Source organism: Fusarium falciforme, chromosome 5, assembly GCF_026873545.1.
Source record: "Fusarium falciforme chromosome 5, complete sequence".
Classification (NCBI taxonomy): Eukaryota; Fungi; Ascomycota; class Sordariomycetes; order Hypocreales; family Nectriaceae; genus Fusarium; species Fusarium falciforme.
The window spans coordinates 1,149,512-1,163,202 of NC_070548.1; the positions used below are offsets into that span (position 1 = coordinate 1,149,512).

At 54.3% G+C, this 13,691-nt stretch overlaps 3 protein-coding genes and 1 pseudogene across 4 annotated transcripts, besides 1 other annotated feature; 1 reads left to right on the top strand and 3 right to left on the bottom strand.

Moving 5' to 3' along the window:
- Window positions 1-663: 663 nt before the first annotated feature.
- NCS54_00660400 lies at window positions 664-2,530 on the bottom strand (annotated as a pseudogene). Its single transcript has 3 exons — window positions 2,319-2,530; window positions 752-2,266; window positions 664-697 (listed from the first exon to the last, which is right to left on the bottom strand).
- Window positions 664-2,530: a sequence feature.
- A 2,280-nt stretch (window positions 2,531-4,810) lies between these two features.
- NCS54_00660500 (Hypothetical protein) lies at window positions 4,811-5,787 on the bottom strand (the record flags this gene model as incomplete). The annotated part of the gene is made up of 5 exons (XM_053152055.1): window positions 4,811-4,950; window positions 5,004-5,187; window positions 5,341-5,370; window positions 5,502-5,547; window positions 5,744-5,787. 5 exons carry the CDS (start codon window positions 5,785-5,787, stop codon window positions 4,811-4,813), a joined length of 444 nt encoding a protein of 147 aa, XP_053008030.1.
- A 1,500-nt stretch (window positions 5,788-7,287) lies between these two features.
- Window positions 7,288-8,681, bottom strand: NCS54_00660600 (Hypothetical protein; the record flags this gene model as incomplete). Its single annotated transcript, XM_053152056.1, has 3 exons — window positions 7,288-7,334; window positions 7,391-8,416; window positions 8,471-8,681. 3 exons carry the CDS (start codon window positions 8,679-8,681, stop codon window positions 7,288-7,290), a joined length of 1,284 nt encoding a protein of 427 aa, XP_053008031.1.
- Window positions 8,682-11,425: 2,744 nt separating this feature from the next.
- NCS54_00660700 (Hypothetical protein) lies at window positions 11,426-13,251 on the top strand (the record flags this gene model as incomplete). The annotated part of the gene is made up of 4 exons (XM_053152057.1): window positions 11,426-11,473; window positions 11,541-11,771; window positions 11,828-11,939; window positions 11,987-13,251. 4 exons carry the CDS (start codon window positions 11,426-11,428, stop codon window positions 13,249-13,251), a joined length of 1,656 nt encoding a protein of 551 aa, XP_053008032.1.
- Window positions 13,252-13,691: the final 440 nt, after the last annotated feature.

The following is a 13,691-nucleotide window of genomic DNA, read 5'->3' on the forward strand; positions in this document are numbered from 1 at the left end:
TCTACACCAAACATGCCACATCTCTGATCAATTGACTTTCCCCAGACTAGACCCCGTATCTTCTCTGACATGCTCACCGAGTTAATTATTCTCCCCGGCTGACCGCCGTAGGCTCAAACTATCCCACGGTCATGCCGCGTCCGACGGACTCGGGTGATCAACAGGGCCACGCCGTCTCTGACAAGACTGCCTCCTGCTTCTCTCCACCAGCCGTCGTCATCATTGGCCTCCCCGTACATCATTGGCCATGAAACGTTTCAGGACGCCTCGGGACCAATCGAGATAACTCAAATCAGCGAGATCGAGACCCGGACAAACCACTTCGCCTGCGCCTCAGGTTCGGATTATCTCACGGTGAGTATAGGCAAATATGCATGAACTTGGCTCTGGACGACTACTCTCGCTTAGTTCCCCCGGTACAGTATCCGGGGAGGCATCCCATGCGTAATAATATGGCTGGTATAGCAACTTTATTGAAAATCTGAAAGCAGCGAAATTTTGCCTGTGACGAAGAAATGTTGGCTTGTACGGCATCCGTATTAAAATGTTTACTCCAAGCTCTTCAAGACCGTGGTCTCTTTATCTAAACCCCCAGCCAAGATGGCTTCTGATGTTACAAACTCTTTCCAATCCGTCCTCTTACACAGTAAGGCATGGGTGGGCTTAGAAGTTCTCCTTGCCCCAGACAAAAGAGAATCTGTAATCTCGGTCAGCTGAATGATCTTGACTCTCAAGTATTAAAAAAACTCACCCAGGCTCCGTGTACTTGTTGCAATACACGTGCAGAGCGCTGCCCAGTCCCTTGGGTCCACAGAAGAAGACTCCGGCCTCGGCAGGGCTGTGCAGCTTCCTGATGCCCCGGAAGATCATGTCCCAGTTGGGTCGGCCAAAGTTGGTCGGGCTGCGCAGGCCCGTGATGGTGTCCTTGTCGGCGTTGGCGTCGTTGATCATGATGTTTGTAGCGTCGTCAGCCTTGATCTTGGCCGTCAGGTATGTGTGAATCTCGATCCGGTGGTCCAGATCCTGCGCCTCGACAGCCAGCAGCAGGGAACGGAACCACTCGAAAGACTCAAAGTCACGGCAGATCCAGAAGAAGTAGACCTTGGAGAGTCGCGTCTTCTTCTGGGGGTAGTTCATCCGGTACCAGATGGACTTGAGAATCGAGGCAAACGGTGTCACGCCGATACCAGCACCGACGAGAACCGAAACCTCATACTTAAAGACATCTTCCGAGGCAGAGCCAAAGGGACCGTCGACGTAGACGCGGGGAAGAACTCGACGAAGAGCTGGGTCAACCTCTCCGTTGTTGCCGTTAACACCAACAACCTGGCTCGCGTCCTTCTTCTTACCCCACTCGCAGCCCAGTGTCGCAGAAACAGCCTTGGTAAAGTCACCAACGCAACGCATGTGAATCGAGATGTAGTCCTCCTCGGGGGCGCTGGTCAGGGTGAAGGGATGGTACTGCCAAAGTGACACAGCAGGGCAGCAGAAGAAGATGTACTGGCCAGCTCGCGTCTTTGTGTGCTCCTTCTTCATCTGAATCTCGCAAACGTTGCTGGGGTGCTGAATGACCTTGGTGATGTAAGTTCTGTGACGGCCGCGCACTTCACGGGCGATCCTCTCAGCAAGGTAGATGAAGCCACTGTACATCCAGTACTGCCAGAAGACACCGACGGCTGAGGCACCCACACTGGTGCAGAAAGGCGCAACATCGGGCTGGATCATGCAGAAGGCGCCGTGGATGGACCAAAAGAAGAAGAAGACGATAAACATGTGGTGAGTGTACCAGAAACGCTCATAGTTTGCTCTCCTGGGCTTCTCCACCGACGTGATAACCATACCCATGAGGGCGATCAGCATAACATATCCAGTCCATCCAGGTCCCGAGACAAAGTTGGCGAGCAGCCATCCGTAGACACCCAATTTGTTCTTGATAGCGGCCTGCGCAAAGTTGTTCCAATGAGCAATGGTGTGGACCCAGGACCAGAAGACGATGGACCAGGCGGTGACGATATGGAAGCTGATGTTCTTGTCGAACTGGATGATGCCGTTCAGGGGCGTCTGGCGCAGCAGCGAGATGAGGGTGCGGCACACTGGGAACAGGATGATGGCGACGTCGACGTGCAGAACCAGGGCCGCCGAACGGGCAATAACAAAGGTGAAGCCAAAGTTGTCGCGGGAAGACTGAAGACTCTCCTTCATCGAGTAGTGGACGCAGGCGAAGGAGAAGATGAGGGCGTGTGCGAGCATAAAGACGAAGACGAACCTGCGTGGTCAGTTTACCATCCAAAGTGTCGAACCATTTTGCCTTCACTTACACTCTTCGGTAACCCTCGTTGATCATCCAGCGATCAAACTTTTCCCTCGTGGACAGCTCCTGCTGCTTCTCCTGTGTCATCTCTCCCGAGAGAAGCATCCGCGTAAGGGGAGACCATCGTGCACGCTCCGAGGGCTTCTCGCTCCACGCATCGAGTTGGTAGCTCATCTTGTCAAAAGTCGAGTTGAATTCGCAGATGCGAGGGCGACTGGCCCTAATTTCTCTCCAAAAACCAGGCAAGTTCCGTTATCCTCCTCGTAATTCAGATAAGTTGTGAGCGCAATGTTTGCTGTGTGCGTCTTGAATTGTTGTTGTTGCCAGAGTTGGCGAGCGAGAGTGGTTGTTGCTGTTGTCGTCGTCGATATTCAGAGCCAGCTGAACAGAAGAATTATTCGAGAAGCGAAAGTGATCGGCAAGACTATACACAAGAAAAATAAAAGAGTGCTGTCTAGAGCGTGAAGATTAAACCAGTCATGTAATTGTCACCGCACGGCCAAAAGAAGCGACGAGAGCCTCAAAGACAACGAAGGAGGGGAGAAAAGAGAGAGTGTAGTAGGTAGGTGTGAGAGAAAAGAACAACCAGGGTTTCTCAGCCTAGGGCAACAGCTCCTTTGTCATCGGCAGCGGCGTCAAGTGTCAAAGCTGTTACTACGCACTCCTCCAGGGGGTGCGGAAAGAGAAGAAACATGACCTGATTCTCTTCTTTCCCGTCGCTTCTCTTCTCCTGGTGGGTGGTGGAAAAAAAAAACGGAGTCGTTGACAACGGAGATGATACCAGGCACAGACGGCGAGTGTCCGGGGTTCGCGCTTGGCATGCGCCTAGAGCCTTCTAGCGAGAGCAGGAGGCGCAAAGGCAGACAAAAAGGAAAAAAGGCAACCGTAGAGGAGGTGGTGTTCAAAGACTAGCAAGCCTCCGTCTCAAGACGGGCGAGACGCGGCTCAAACAAACATCACGCCATCTCAGGAGTTATCTGTCGGGCAAGTGACCAATCCAATGCGACGATGTTCAACCACCAGCAAAGAAGATGCCGAAGAAAAGAATCGAGACCATCTACAGCCAATACTCTTCCCTCAATCTATCCAGCCCCTCCTCATCTTCAACTCCCCAGCGATTAAAATCGTCCGATCAACGATGCTGAGCCGCGGCACCATCTCCAAACCGCAGGCCAACGATTGGCCGTGGTTCGCGCCTTTTGGTCTGAAACCCCGTTGTTACAGGTTCGACAGGACTTGGCCTGTCCGGGCACGTCGTACCGAAGGCGGGCCCCGCTTCACGACTCGTGGGCAACCACCCCCTGGTCTGTTGAGTCGCAATGCATGGCACAGCGAATAGCTTCATGTCACCGTTCCCAGCCAGGCGAGAGTCCATATCACGGATATACGGCATTGAATGGTTTCAACCTGTGGCTTTTGGTTTCCATTCCCCCCCACGTGCTGTCATCCGCCCACCTCGATCTTCCGCTTACAACATCAACTATCATACCAAATCACTTATACAACAGGATCACCACCCGTCATCCCCCCCCGTTTCAAACAACCTCATCCGACACATGCATCATCTCAGAATCCTTTGCTTTGCCTTCCCTCCTGCCATCTCTCGGCACTTGTGTCAAGTACCGCCCATCACCCAAGCCACTCCTTGTTTGCTGGGCAAATCGCAACAGTCACACATGCTCGCTTGACATCTCTTGACATACAACCTCCTGCAGTTTGTAATCCATCATACCCAAGCACGGCATGCATCTTCCTATGCTGAATCATCCCACGTCGACCCCATCCCCACAATCTCACACACTGCCAGACAGATGGCCAGTTGGGACGTTTCCAGCATTAGCGCGTATCTTGCTGTCCTTCCCGTCACCAACCTCTTCCCTGTCAGCGCCTATCGTAGCCAGACATCCAATACTTGGGCCACCACATCTCATGTCATGACGTAGATCTACCGAGATAATCTTGCCCCGGCGCTTTAAATCAACATTCCTGGCCAGTCGTTTGCCTTGGTCAAGTTGGCACTACACTTCCATCATCACGGGGATGCTCATCGCCCGGTCTCACTCTCATTGGCATGCTCACAATGCTCCCCAGATAAGCACATCTTTAGAGTCAAGAAATAGTTGCAAACATCACACACAACATCACAGAGAAATCCACATCTAGAGACAAAGTGTACACGCTGCCTATTTTCTGGATGTCAAAAACACGTCGTCAATGCAAACCCAAAATCCAGCCGCATGATATCCCTTACTAGCTGATCTGTTTGTCTGGTTTGTCTTTCCTCCCCTCAATCGTCACTAATTCACTCCTCATCGTCGCTCTCTGCCTCGCCAATCGTGGCCTAGGCGCTGATTCAGGACACAGCGCCCGCCAAGATACCACGGACCAAGGACATGTCGCAACCGCATGCGAAGCTTTCATTCGATCGTTGCACATTGCCTTCATGACAGGGAGGGCAATCCACCCCAGGTCTAACCGCCCCGGTTCTCCTTGCTCGAGTTAAATCGCATACTTCCGAGTCCACTCCCGGGCGGTGGCCTCGTATCGGGGCCGGTCGGTCTTGTAGACGTGGGCGATCTCGGGCACCAAAGGATCGTCAGGGTTGGGGTCCGTCAGCATCGAGCAGATAGACAGAAGAACTGCAAAAGTTAGATCATGACAAATGGCCATAGAGGTTCTCAATCATGCATACCTTTGCTAATGGTCAACGCAGGGCTCCACTGGTCGCGCAGAATGTCCAGGCAGATGCTGCCGTTAGAGTTGATGTTGGGGTGGTAGATGCGGGTGGTGAAGTTGACCTTGGGAGGCTTGAAGGGGTAGTCGGTAGGGAAGTGGATGGCGAGGAAGAAGACACCGCCGGAGTATGGGGACTCGCTCTGTTCATCGTGGTCAGCCAGGCTCTTGCGAATCTGAGGAATGGATGCAGCGAGGCGCGGTTCTGGGCGAGGAAGCGGCTGAGCGCTTCGCCACCATGTCGGCGCATATTGCCAGCATCTCATCTGTGTCCGGAATCTGGGGGAAATACTCACAGGACCCATAATCGTAGCTTGCCAGTGGAACTATTCACATCTGTTAGTCGCGTGATCGATAGCCATGATCGCTCTCTACGCAGAGGCATGCGTTTCAACACAGTCATGACATGTGTGCCAGCCACGTGCGTCCATCAGAGCGGGGGGAGGGTGATGCCTACCAGATCCTCACCAACGGGGCCGGCGGAGCAGGAAGAGGGAGGGTCTCTGCAAAGAAAAAGTCAGCATCGTTATTCCAGCAAAAAGAGGTGATGGCCTCAAGAAAACTTTTGGAGTCGTCACAGGCGCTGGCATCGTCGGTCGTCGAAGGACCCCGCTTACCAGCGCCCCACCTGACGTCTTGGGCGTCCAACTTGACCCCTCGGGCTTGGGGTGAGGATGCATCGTTCGTGGTGCGACTTACCGGCCGAGATCAGTGAGCTCCTTGTTGATGCGCTTGAGAGCCATTTTGTGATTTGGAAAGGGGGTATCTAGGAGGTGTGGTGCGAGGAGTTCGCGATCGCTCTGTGTTGGAGAAGAAAGTTAGTCGAGGGGTTGCACAACGACGACGAGCGGTCGAGGAGGGGGGAAAGGCTTCGAAAGAACGCACGTCAGGGTTTGGTCCGAGGCGTAAGACACCACGGTGATGTGTAGAAGAGTATCGGTAGTGTTGGTGTTGATGGTTGTGTTATGCAGGCAGGCGAGAGGAAGAAATTCAGTCGAGGCTGAAAAGGGAGAAGAGGCGGGATTTGGAGGAGATGGTTCGTTCGGATGGAGTAAAAGAGGTCAGGTCGGTCGGGCCTAGAAGAAAGAGAAGCGGGAAGGAGGGTCAGGTCAACAAAGAGGTGAGGGAAAGCGGAACCTGACTGACCTAAGGCACCTACAGGAGGTACCTTAGTGCCTTCAGTGTTTGTGAGTGGCTGAGGTCCACGCTGCGCTGGCAAATCCGTCCATTCAGGTCCGTCTGCCAGCCCGAAAAGTCAGGTTTTTTTAGGCCCGGGCCCCTTCCATGGGCGCCCCATGGCTGACTGGGCGGACGCTGGGCACTGCGCCTGCACTGGGGCCACTCGCTGCCCGCCCCCCCAGTAGGCACTGTACGCACTGGGCCACAGCTCCATCGCTCGCTGGGCCACAGTCCAAGCAGACACCGCCACAAGCGAATCAGCGGTATCCACGCACTAACAGGTCACCACGAGAATCTACATTGGGCATTGCTAAGGGGGCGCGTCAATTTCTTGATCAAGGTACAAGACAGTATCCATTCTGCCCATGTCCTTCGCTTGACTTCGATGGGCTCCGCGCCATCAGATGCTTATTTTCCTTGACAATACGACAGGCCAGCCTCTGGAACCTTGCCCGTGGCCAGTGGGTGGGCGGCGGTGAGTAGCACAAACATGGGAATGGATGGCGGTGGCCAGGGTTGATTTTCGGTCTAGATTCTACTCGTCTCCTTGGCCTTTTGGTCAGTTTCCAGATCATTCCGCCCTTTGTATTGACCTGCAGCAGCACGATTCATGAACGCTGATGTGTTTGTTTACTAACGATAGGTACTGTACGTAGAAACGCCAAACTAAAGCCTGTCTTGCATCATGGCCCGGGAATACCGGCTGCGGTCGAGCAAGCAAGCACGCACCTGCTTGGACGGCCTCGCCGGGCCATTCATGTCAATCGATGGATGCATTAGCTAGCATTGGCAACCTTCAAGGGCCTTGTCTCAGCAACGTCACTGGGGCATCCTCAGCCACGATAGGGGGCTGTCCAGTTAATAACAGATTACCTAGCATCGACAAATCTATGTGATTCTCTTTATTCGTTTCACTTTACTATGGCTTTCTGCATTCACTTGAGGGGCCGTTATATGCCATGATGTTTGATTTCAAATCATCTATAACCCGGGTATGCACGCAATCGCCATGACTCTTTTTATCAATCGCCTCCTTACCAATCAAACAACCGACCCTTTGCTCTTTACACAAACGCCTGGACACCAGTGATGGCTCGTCCCAAAATGAGACCTAGAGCATTGTCAGTTACTACACGTCATAAGATGCAGGAACAAAAAGAAACTTACTGTGAATGTCACTCTGACCCTCATATGTCTGCGTCACAAAGAGATTCGCCACATGTCGACCGATCATGTACTCATCGCTCACGGCGTTGCCTCCGAAAATCTCCTGGAGGATGCGAGCGTTCTTGAGCGCGGCGTCGCAGTTTTGCCGCTTCACCATGCTGATCATCTCGGGTGTCGCCTTGCCCTCGTCCTTTAGTCGGCCGACCTGGATGGCTGCCAGTGTGCCGTATGCCGCGTCGGTTGAAGCATCTGCGAGCTTCTTCTGGATAAGCTGATACTTGGCGAGAGGGTTGCCCTTGAACTGCTTGCGCTCAAGAGAGTAGGTTCGTGCTCGGTCGATGCAGTCCTCGAGGGCACCCATAACACCCAGTGCAATACCGTATCGGGCATTGTTAAGGCAGCTGAAGGGTCCCTTGAGGCCTTCAATGGTAGGGAACATGTTCTCCTTTGGTACAGGGCAGTCGTCGAGCTGGATCATACCCGTGATGGAGGCTCGGAGACCGTTCTTGTCCTTGATGGCGGGCGTCTCGAGCGTACCAGCCGGGCAGTCCTTGCGCTCAACCAGGAATCCCCGGATCTTGCCCGTCTCTTGCAGCTTAGCCCAAACCATCAGAACATCGGCAATAGGGCTGTTGGTGATCCAGGTCTTGGCGCCACTCAGCAAGTAGTAGCCCTTCTTTGTGGGATGCGGCCTCGCTACTGTCTCCATGCTACCGGGGTCACTGCCGTGGTTGGGCTCTGTGAGGCCAAAGGCGCCGAGGAGCTTTCCCTTGGCCATCTCAGGGAGGAACCTCTCCTTCTGCTCGGCGGTACCATGCTCGTAGATGCCGCCCATGACCAGCGAGGACTGAACCGACATGCCGGATCGGTAACCGCTATCGACTCGCTCAACAGCTCGTGTGATCAGACCGCCAGCGACGGATGAGACACCTGCGCAGCCGTAACCATCGATCGTAGCGCCCAAGAGACCGAGCTCGCCCATCTCCTCGAGCATCTTGGCATCATAGTTCTCGTCGCGGTAGGCCTCTGTTGACAAACGTTAGACAGCAATTGGACAAGCTGGGATGGAAAATAACTTGCGTAGTACTCGGGGGAGCAGATGCTCTTGGCAGTATCGCTCCGCAGTCTCGCCAATGGCTCGCTCCTCCTCAGTCAAGAGGTTGTTGGAGTTCAAGGGATCCTCCCAATTGAAGCTCGGTCCTGTCGCAGAGGCGAAGCTCCGGGCAGCGAGGGGCTGCAGAGGAGCGGCACTTGCTCTTCGGGCGCATTGTCTGAGAATAGGGCGGAACATTGTGTGAAGCTTCAACTGAGGGAAGACAGGGATGATGCTGAAGCAAGTCGCAAAAATGTCGAGGGAGATCAACAAGTTAAAAACAGCTGCGAGGTTGTGACAGAGGAAAGGGCGTCGGCAATCAAAGTCCCCCAATGAAGTCATCCGACGTAACCCGGAGCCGTCAATCCCCAATCCCCAGCTTTACCCCGGAACCGAGGCAGGCCAATACATGGTAATTCCGGCCACCAATTCCGAACATGCTGCCCGCGTGACAGTAAAATGAAGCGTATTGCCCAGATTTGCTTGATCAAATTCCTTAAACATCGGCGGCGTCAAACTTGTTCCCGATAACTATGCTCGGTGTAATCAAAGGTATGCCGATGGGATCTACCAACCTATCAATACCAACGTTAACAACTGCTGCACATCCAATTACCGACCCAAGTCGCAGACCAGCTGCCTCGGATAGGAAACCATGTTGAACATCACATTGCCTAGACACTCTGTGTCTGCTCTGCTCGAGACTCTCTTTTCTCTTGACGCCGTCTTGCCATAACGCTCAAACGGTCCAAGTCCGATGTCGCCAAGATAACCCCCGCCACGGCCAACTGGCGAGTCCCCTCCAGTTCTGTCGGAGCCGAGATCATCGGCACCGGCTCGTCCGAGGACCTTGAGCCCCGTTCCTCCCCCGAGTCGCGCGCTCTTCGCCTCCGTTCCTTGCCGGTCTGGAGCTTGAATTCATCTATCGGCTCCGGCGGTGGATTTGGGGAAATGGACCGGCTCGATCCCACCGGTGACCTCCTCCACGGACGCACCCGTCTAAACCGGCGTCCCAGCCGGCTGCGGAAGGTCCTTGGTGTTACTGGATGAGAGTGATAGAGCGGGCTGCAACGGCGGCGGGGACTGTTGGACGAAGGAGGGGTTAATTTCTACACAGTGATCAATACAAAGACATGTTTTCTCAGTGAAACTAAAGAAACACTTACTGGGGAGCCCAAAGCCCTTCGACTGAGTTCTGGACAAGAGCTTATTCCTTGGTGCTTAAATGTCGGCGCGCGCAGCAGGGTATCCATTTCAGATCCGTACACCAAATTCTGCTGTAATAGACTCGAGGCATCGCCATCCCTCTTCCCTCGTATCTTAACCGACTCGCGAAGGATACCAGACCGCGCATCAGCACTAACGGGGGTCGAAGATTCGTGAGGTGGCGTTACATGTATCTCAACAGAGTGAGGGGAGCTTGTTTCTGAGGACATTGTAAGGATCGGATGTCGACCTACTGAGGGCAAAAGACTGGCGATGAGAGGAAGGCTAACGATAACTTCTCAAGGCCTGTAACGGCCTGTGAAGAGGATTTGCGAAGCGACAGACGTGATCAAGACTCTCTGCGACATCTTCACAAAGCTAAAAACACCGAAGGCAACTCGCTCCTCCTTCACGGTGTGGAAGCGGACTACATTCGAGGGAAGGAGCAGCAGAGCACGCAACGTAACTTGCCTCTTCATCTGCGCCATGCTGACATCCACGGGCATGGTCACAAATGGTTCACAAATTGCTTCTCCCATTTCGCTTGGCACCCCTGCCAAGTTCAGATCATACATTTCACTGTCCCCAACAACTTCCAACATCATCATCTGAGCTAGAGACAGTCTTCTAGAGTGCCGTTAAAGCATTCGAGACTATGACCACTAACGTCAATCCACGATGAACTCGATCTCCGACTCTCCGAGAAGTCACCCTACCCTGCATGATGACATACGACGCCACAGCCTGCCAACCACAACCCTTCGAGAACCTCAGATCTCAACATCTGTTGACCACTTCGTCTGCCGTGCCCAACAGCGGCGCCCAAGGGGTCAAGCGACAGGCGTAGACGGCAGTGGAGCAGCAACACGCGGCTTGGCAAACCGAGTTTATTGCTGAGTCGTGGTATTCGTACCTGGCGATCTGACCATGTTCCCGGCACAGTCGAGTGATTGGGAGGTCGTCGCCCCTCTGGCAGACAAGGGGGCCTCAGAGGAGCCGCATTCGGTTTAATCCATGACCCTGGATCTGCGAAATCTCGGAACCATGGATGCCGGTGAGCCTCATGATGTTCGAGTCCATCTGTGCCACCAAGAACCGCCTTGGCAGGGCACGATTTCAAGTCATGGACTGTATCAGTGCTTTTTTTCCAGTGGATTGCACACCCTGAGGCCAGGCTCGAGCCCCTTGTCTTTGGCCCAAAACCCTGCATTTTTCACCTCTTGTGCCTCCTTCAGCAGGGACTTTAACCTCATTTCTTATCTTTGTTCCTGAGTTGCACTCCTAAACAGGCGGTTAAAGTGGAAATCCAACATGAATTCGGCCTGCCGCCGATCCCGGAGGTGTCCGTATCCACTCCGTCCCGGAGCCAAAATCCGACCAAAACAGGGGATCTGGTTTGCCTCCCTGTGATTTTCTTTTGCAATCTCATGCTTTGGAACTGAAAGAGTTTTCACAGGGATATATTTAGGCCTGCGTTTGAGGCCTCTCACCTGTTGGGTGCAGGTATGCTCTCGTTGTCCCAGCCAACTTCAAGTCTCCCCAAGCTAATCGTCTCTAGTGCGGATCAACGGACAGGCGGAGCGCCGCTTACACCAACGTTCTCGGCCTTCCTCCGTCTCGATACTCTGAATCACCTTCCGGAGCCTCAACTCCGTTGACTCGGCTTCTCTTCTTTAATACGGGCCGAGAGTCCACTGCCTCACTTGCTTCCACTCTTCACTCACCCATGATACACAATGGTGCAGACGAAAGACGTTCAGACATTGGCGCGAGCCATTAAATTGGTGAGACTCTTTACGAGTGACGCTCTCTCGTCCATATCCACCAAACTGTTGTCTAATGATGACGTAGGCTGCCCAAAACAACAAGAGTAAACTCATTCGCGAATGGTTCTACGTGCCCCTGGGCCTCACGATAACCCTCGCCGTATGCTTCGGTGTCGATTCTATATTCCACCGGTTCAATATTTCTTTCCCAGCTTCTGTCACGTGTATGATGTTGCTCTTCTTCGCCCTTATCGCGTGCGAGTCGTTGCTGGGGAGCCATCGAACGAGGAAGGTGGTTAGTTTTATTGATGTTTCTGTAAGTCGAAGTGATGCTCGATGACATTAGCCAAGCCGACTCTAATGCGTTGATAGGCTGGTTGGTCGCTTCGATGGATGGGCGTCTTCTTCACGCCCTCATTCGTTCTCCTCCCCCTGAGTCCGGCAGTCGGTGTTATCGAAGTCTTCAAGATCATTGCCATCTTTGGTAAGTTGTTTCCCCCAAAAAGTGACCATCTGGCTGACCGGGTGGAGTTATCGGCTTCTTCATCATGATGGCCCTTGCGGCCTGGATCACCCGGAGCGTCCAGTTCTCTCTCGGCATCTCCAAGCGCTCCGAATCCCAGCGCGCCGAAGAACTCGGCCGCCGGACGCCGGACATTCCCATAAGCGAGAACACCACCCCCGGCATCTCCCGCCGGACGAGCTTCTCTCAGGCTCCGTCCCAGATCCCGCTAGTCCCCGTGTCAGGATCGGACTCGGCGCCGTCATCGACACCACCATCCCGGCCGCAGAGCCCGCCTCAGCTGCGCCTCCAGGATCACCACTATGCCAACGGTCACGCCCCAGAGAACGCTGTCGAGGCGCTCAACCCGCCGAGTTACCCGACCCAGGTCCCCCTGCCACCACCAAAGGCCGAGATATGGGCGGCTCAGATATCGGGGAACCTTGACCTGTCAACCTTCATAGGGCTGTTCCTCTTTGTCGGTGTCCCGCTCTACTACTCGACAGGATATGCCATGCCAATTCATATGGCGGTCAACATCCTCGCCTGGTTCGCCGCCATGGCCATCCCGGCGAATTGGAAGCAGTACCTCCACCCTGTTCTCGTGTCGTCCCTTGCTACCGTGCTCGTGATATGGGCACTCGCCGAGATACGTGGCGACAGCTTGTCGACGGCCCTCCATGCATACCGCACAGGGGCAAAGTACATTGAGCTATGGCGGAACACGACGCAGGAGCGGCACGTCCTCCCCGGCGCAGGTGACTTCTTTGGCACGCTGCTCGATGCCAGTATCGTGGCACTCGCCCTCCCCATGTTCCAGTACCGCCGTGAGCTGCGCACCCACTTCGTCTCCATCGTCATCCCAAACGTCGCCATCAGCGTTGGCTCCCTACTTGCTTACCCGCCGTTGTGTTACGCCTGCGGCATCTCGGCAGCACGCAGCCTGGCGTTTGCGTCGCGCAGCCTGACGCTCGCCTTGGCCGTCCCCGCGACCGTCAACCTGGGCGGCGACACAAACACGGTAGCCGCCCTGGCCATCATCAGCGGTATCCTTGGTGTTGTGCTCGGCGCCCGCATCCTGCGTTGGCTGCGTATCCCAGAGGACGATTACGTGACGCGCGGTGTGACCCAGGGCATCAACTCGAGCGCCATTGGCACGGCGGTGCTGCTGCGGACCGATCCTCGAGCCGCGGCCCTGTCGAGTCTGTCCATGAGCCTCTTTGGCACCATAACCGTGCTCTTCACCTCGATACCGCCGGCCGCGACCTTTGTGAGGACACTCGTGGGGCTATGATGAATGAGGAAGCTTGCTTGCTTGGTGCTCCGTGCTTGGAGCAAGGACGAAAAAGATATAAAAACCGGCCCCTTAACCCGGGTATGTCGTTCCGGAATTTTGGGGGCACGAGTGGGATGTAATTTACGACTACCGAGATTTTGCGAATAGACCTGCTAGACCCAGTAAATAATGATCATGTTAAGTTCAATCATGAGCGCTAGTCTTGTGTCTTGCTTTCTCCTTGATACCTGGCCCAACCAAGGCCCTTGTTCTCTGTGCCTCGTGGCAAGGGCCAGGTCAAACTTGTCTGGGATATCGACGTCACGTTAGTCTGACATACACCGTCAGTCTGCACATTGTCTCACGATGGGCGCAACTCCACACTGTCGTACACGGGGGAGCTGCAACCAAAAGCTTGGATTGTCGAGTCTCTCGATTGATGTAACAGACAAGGGTAT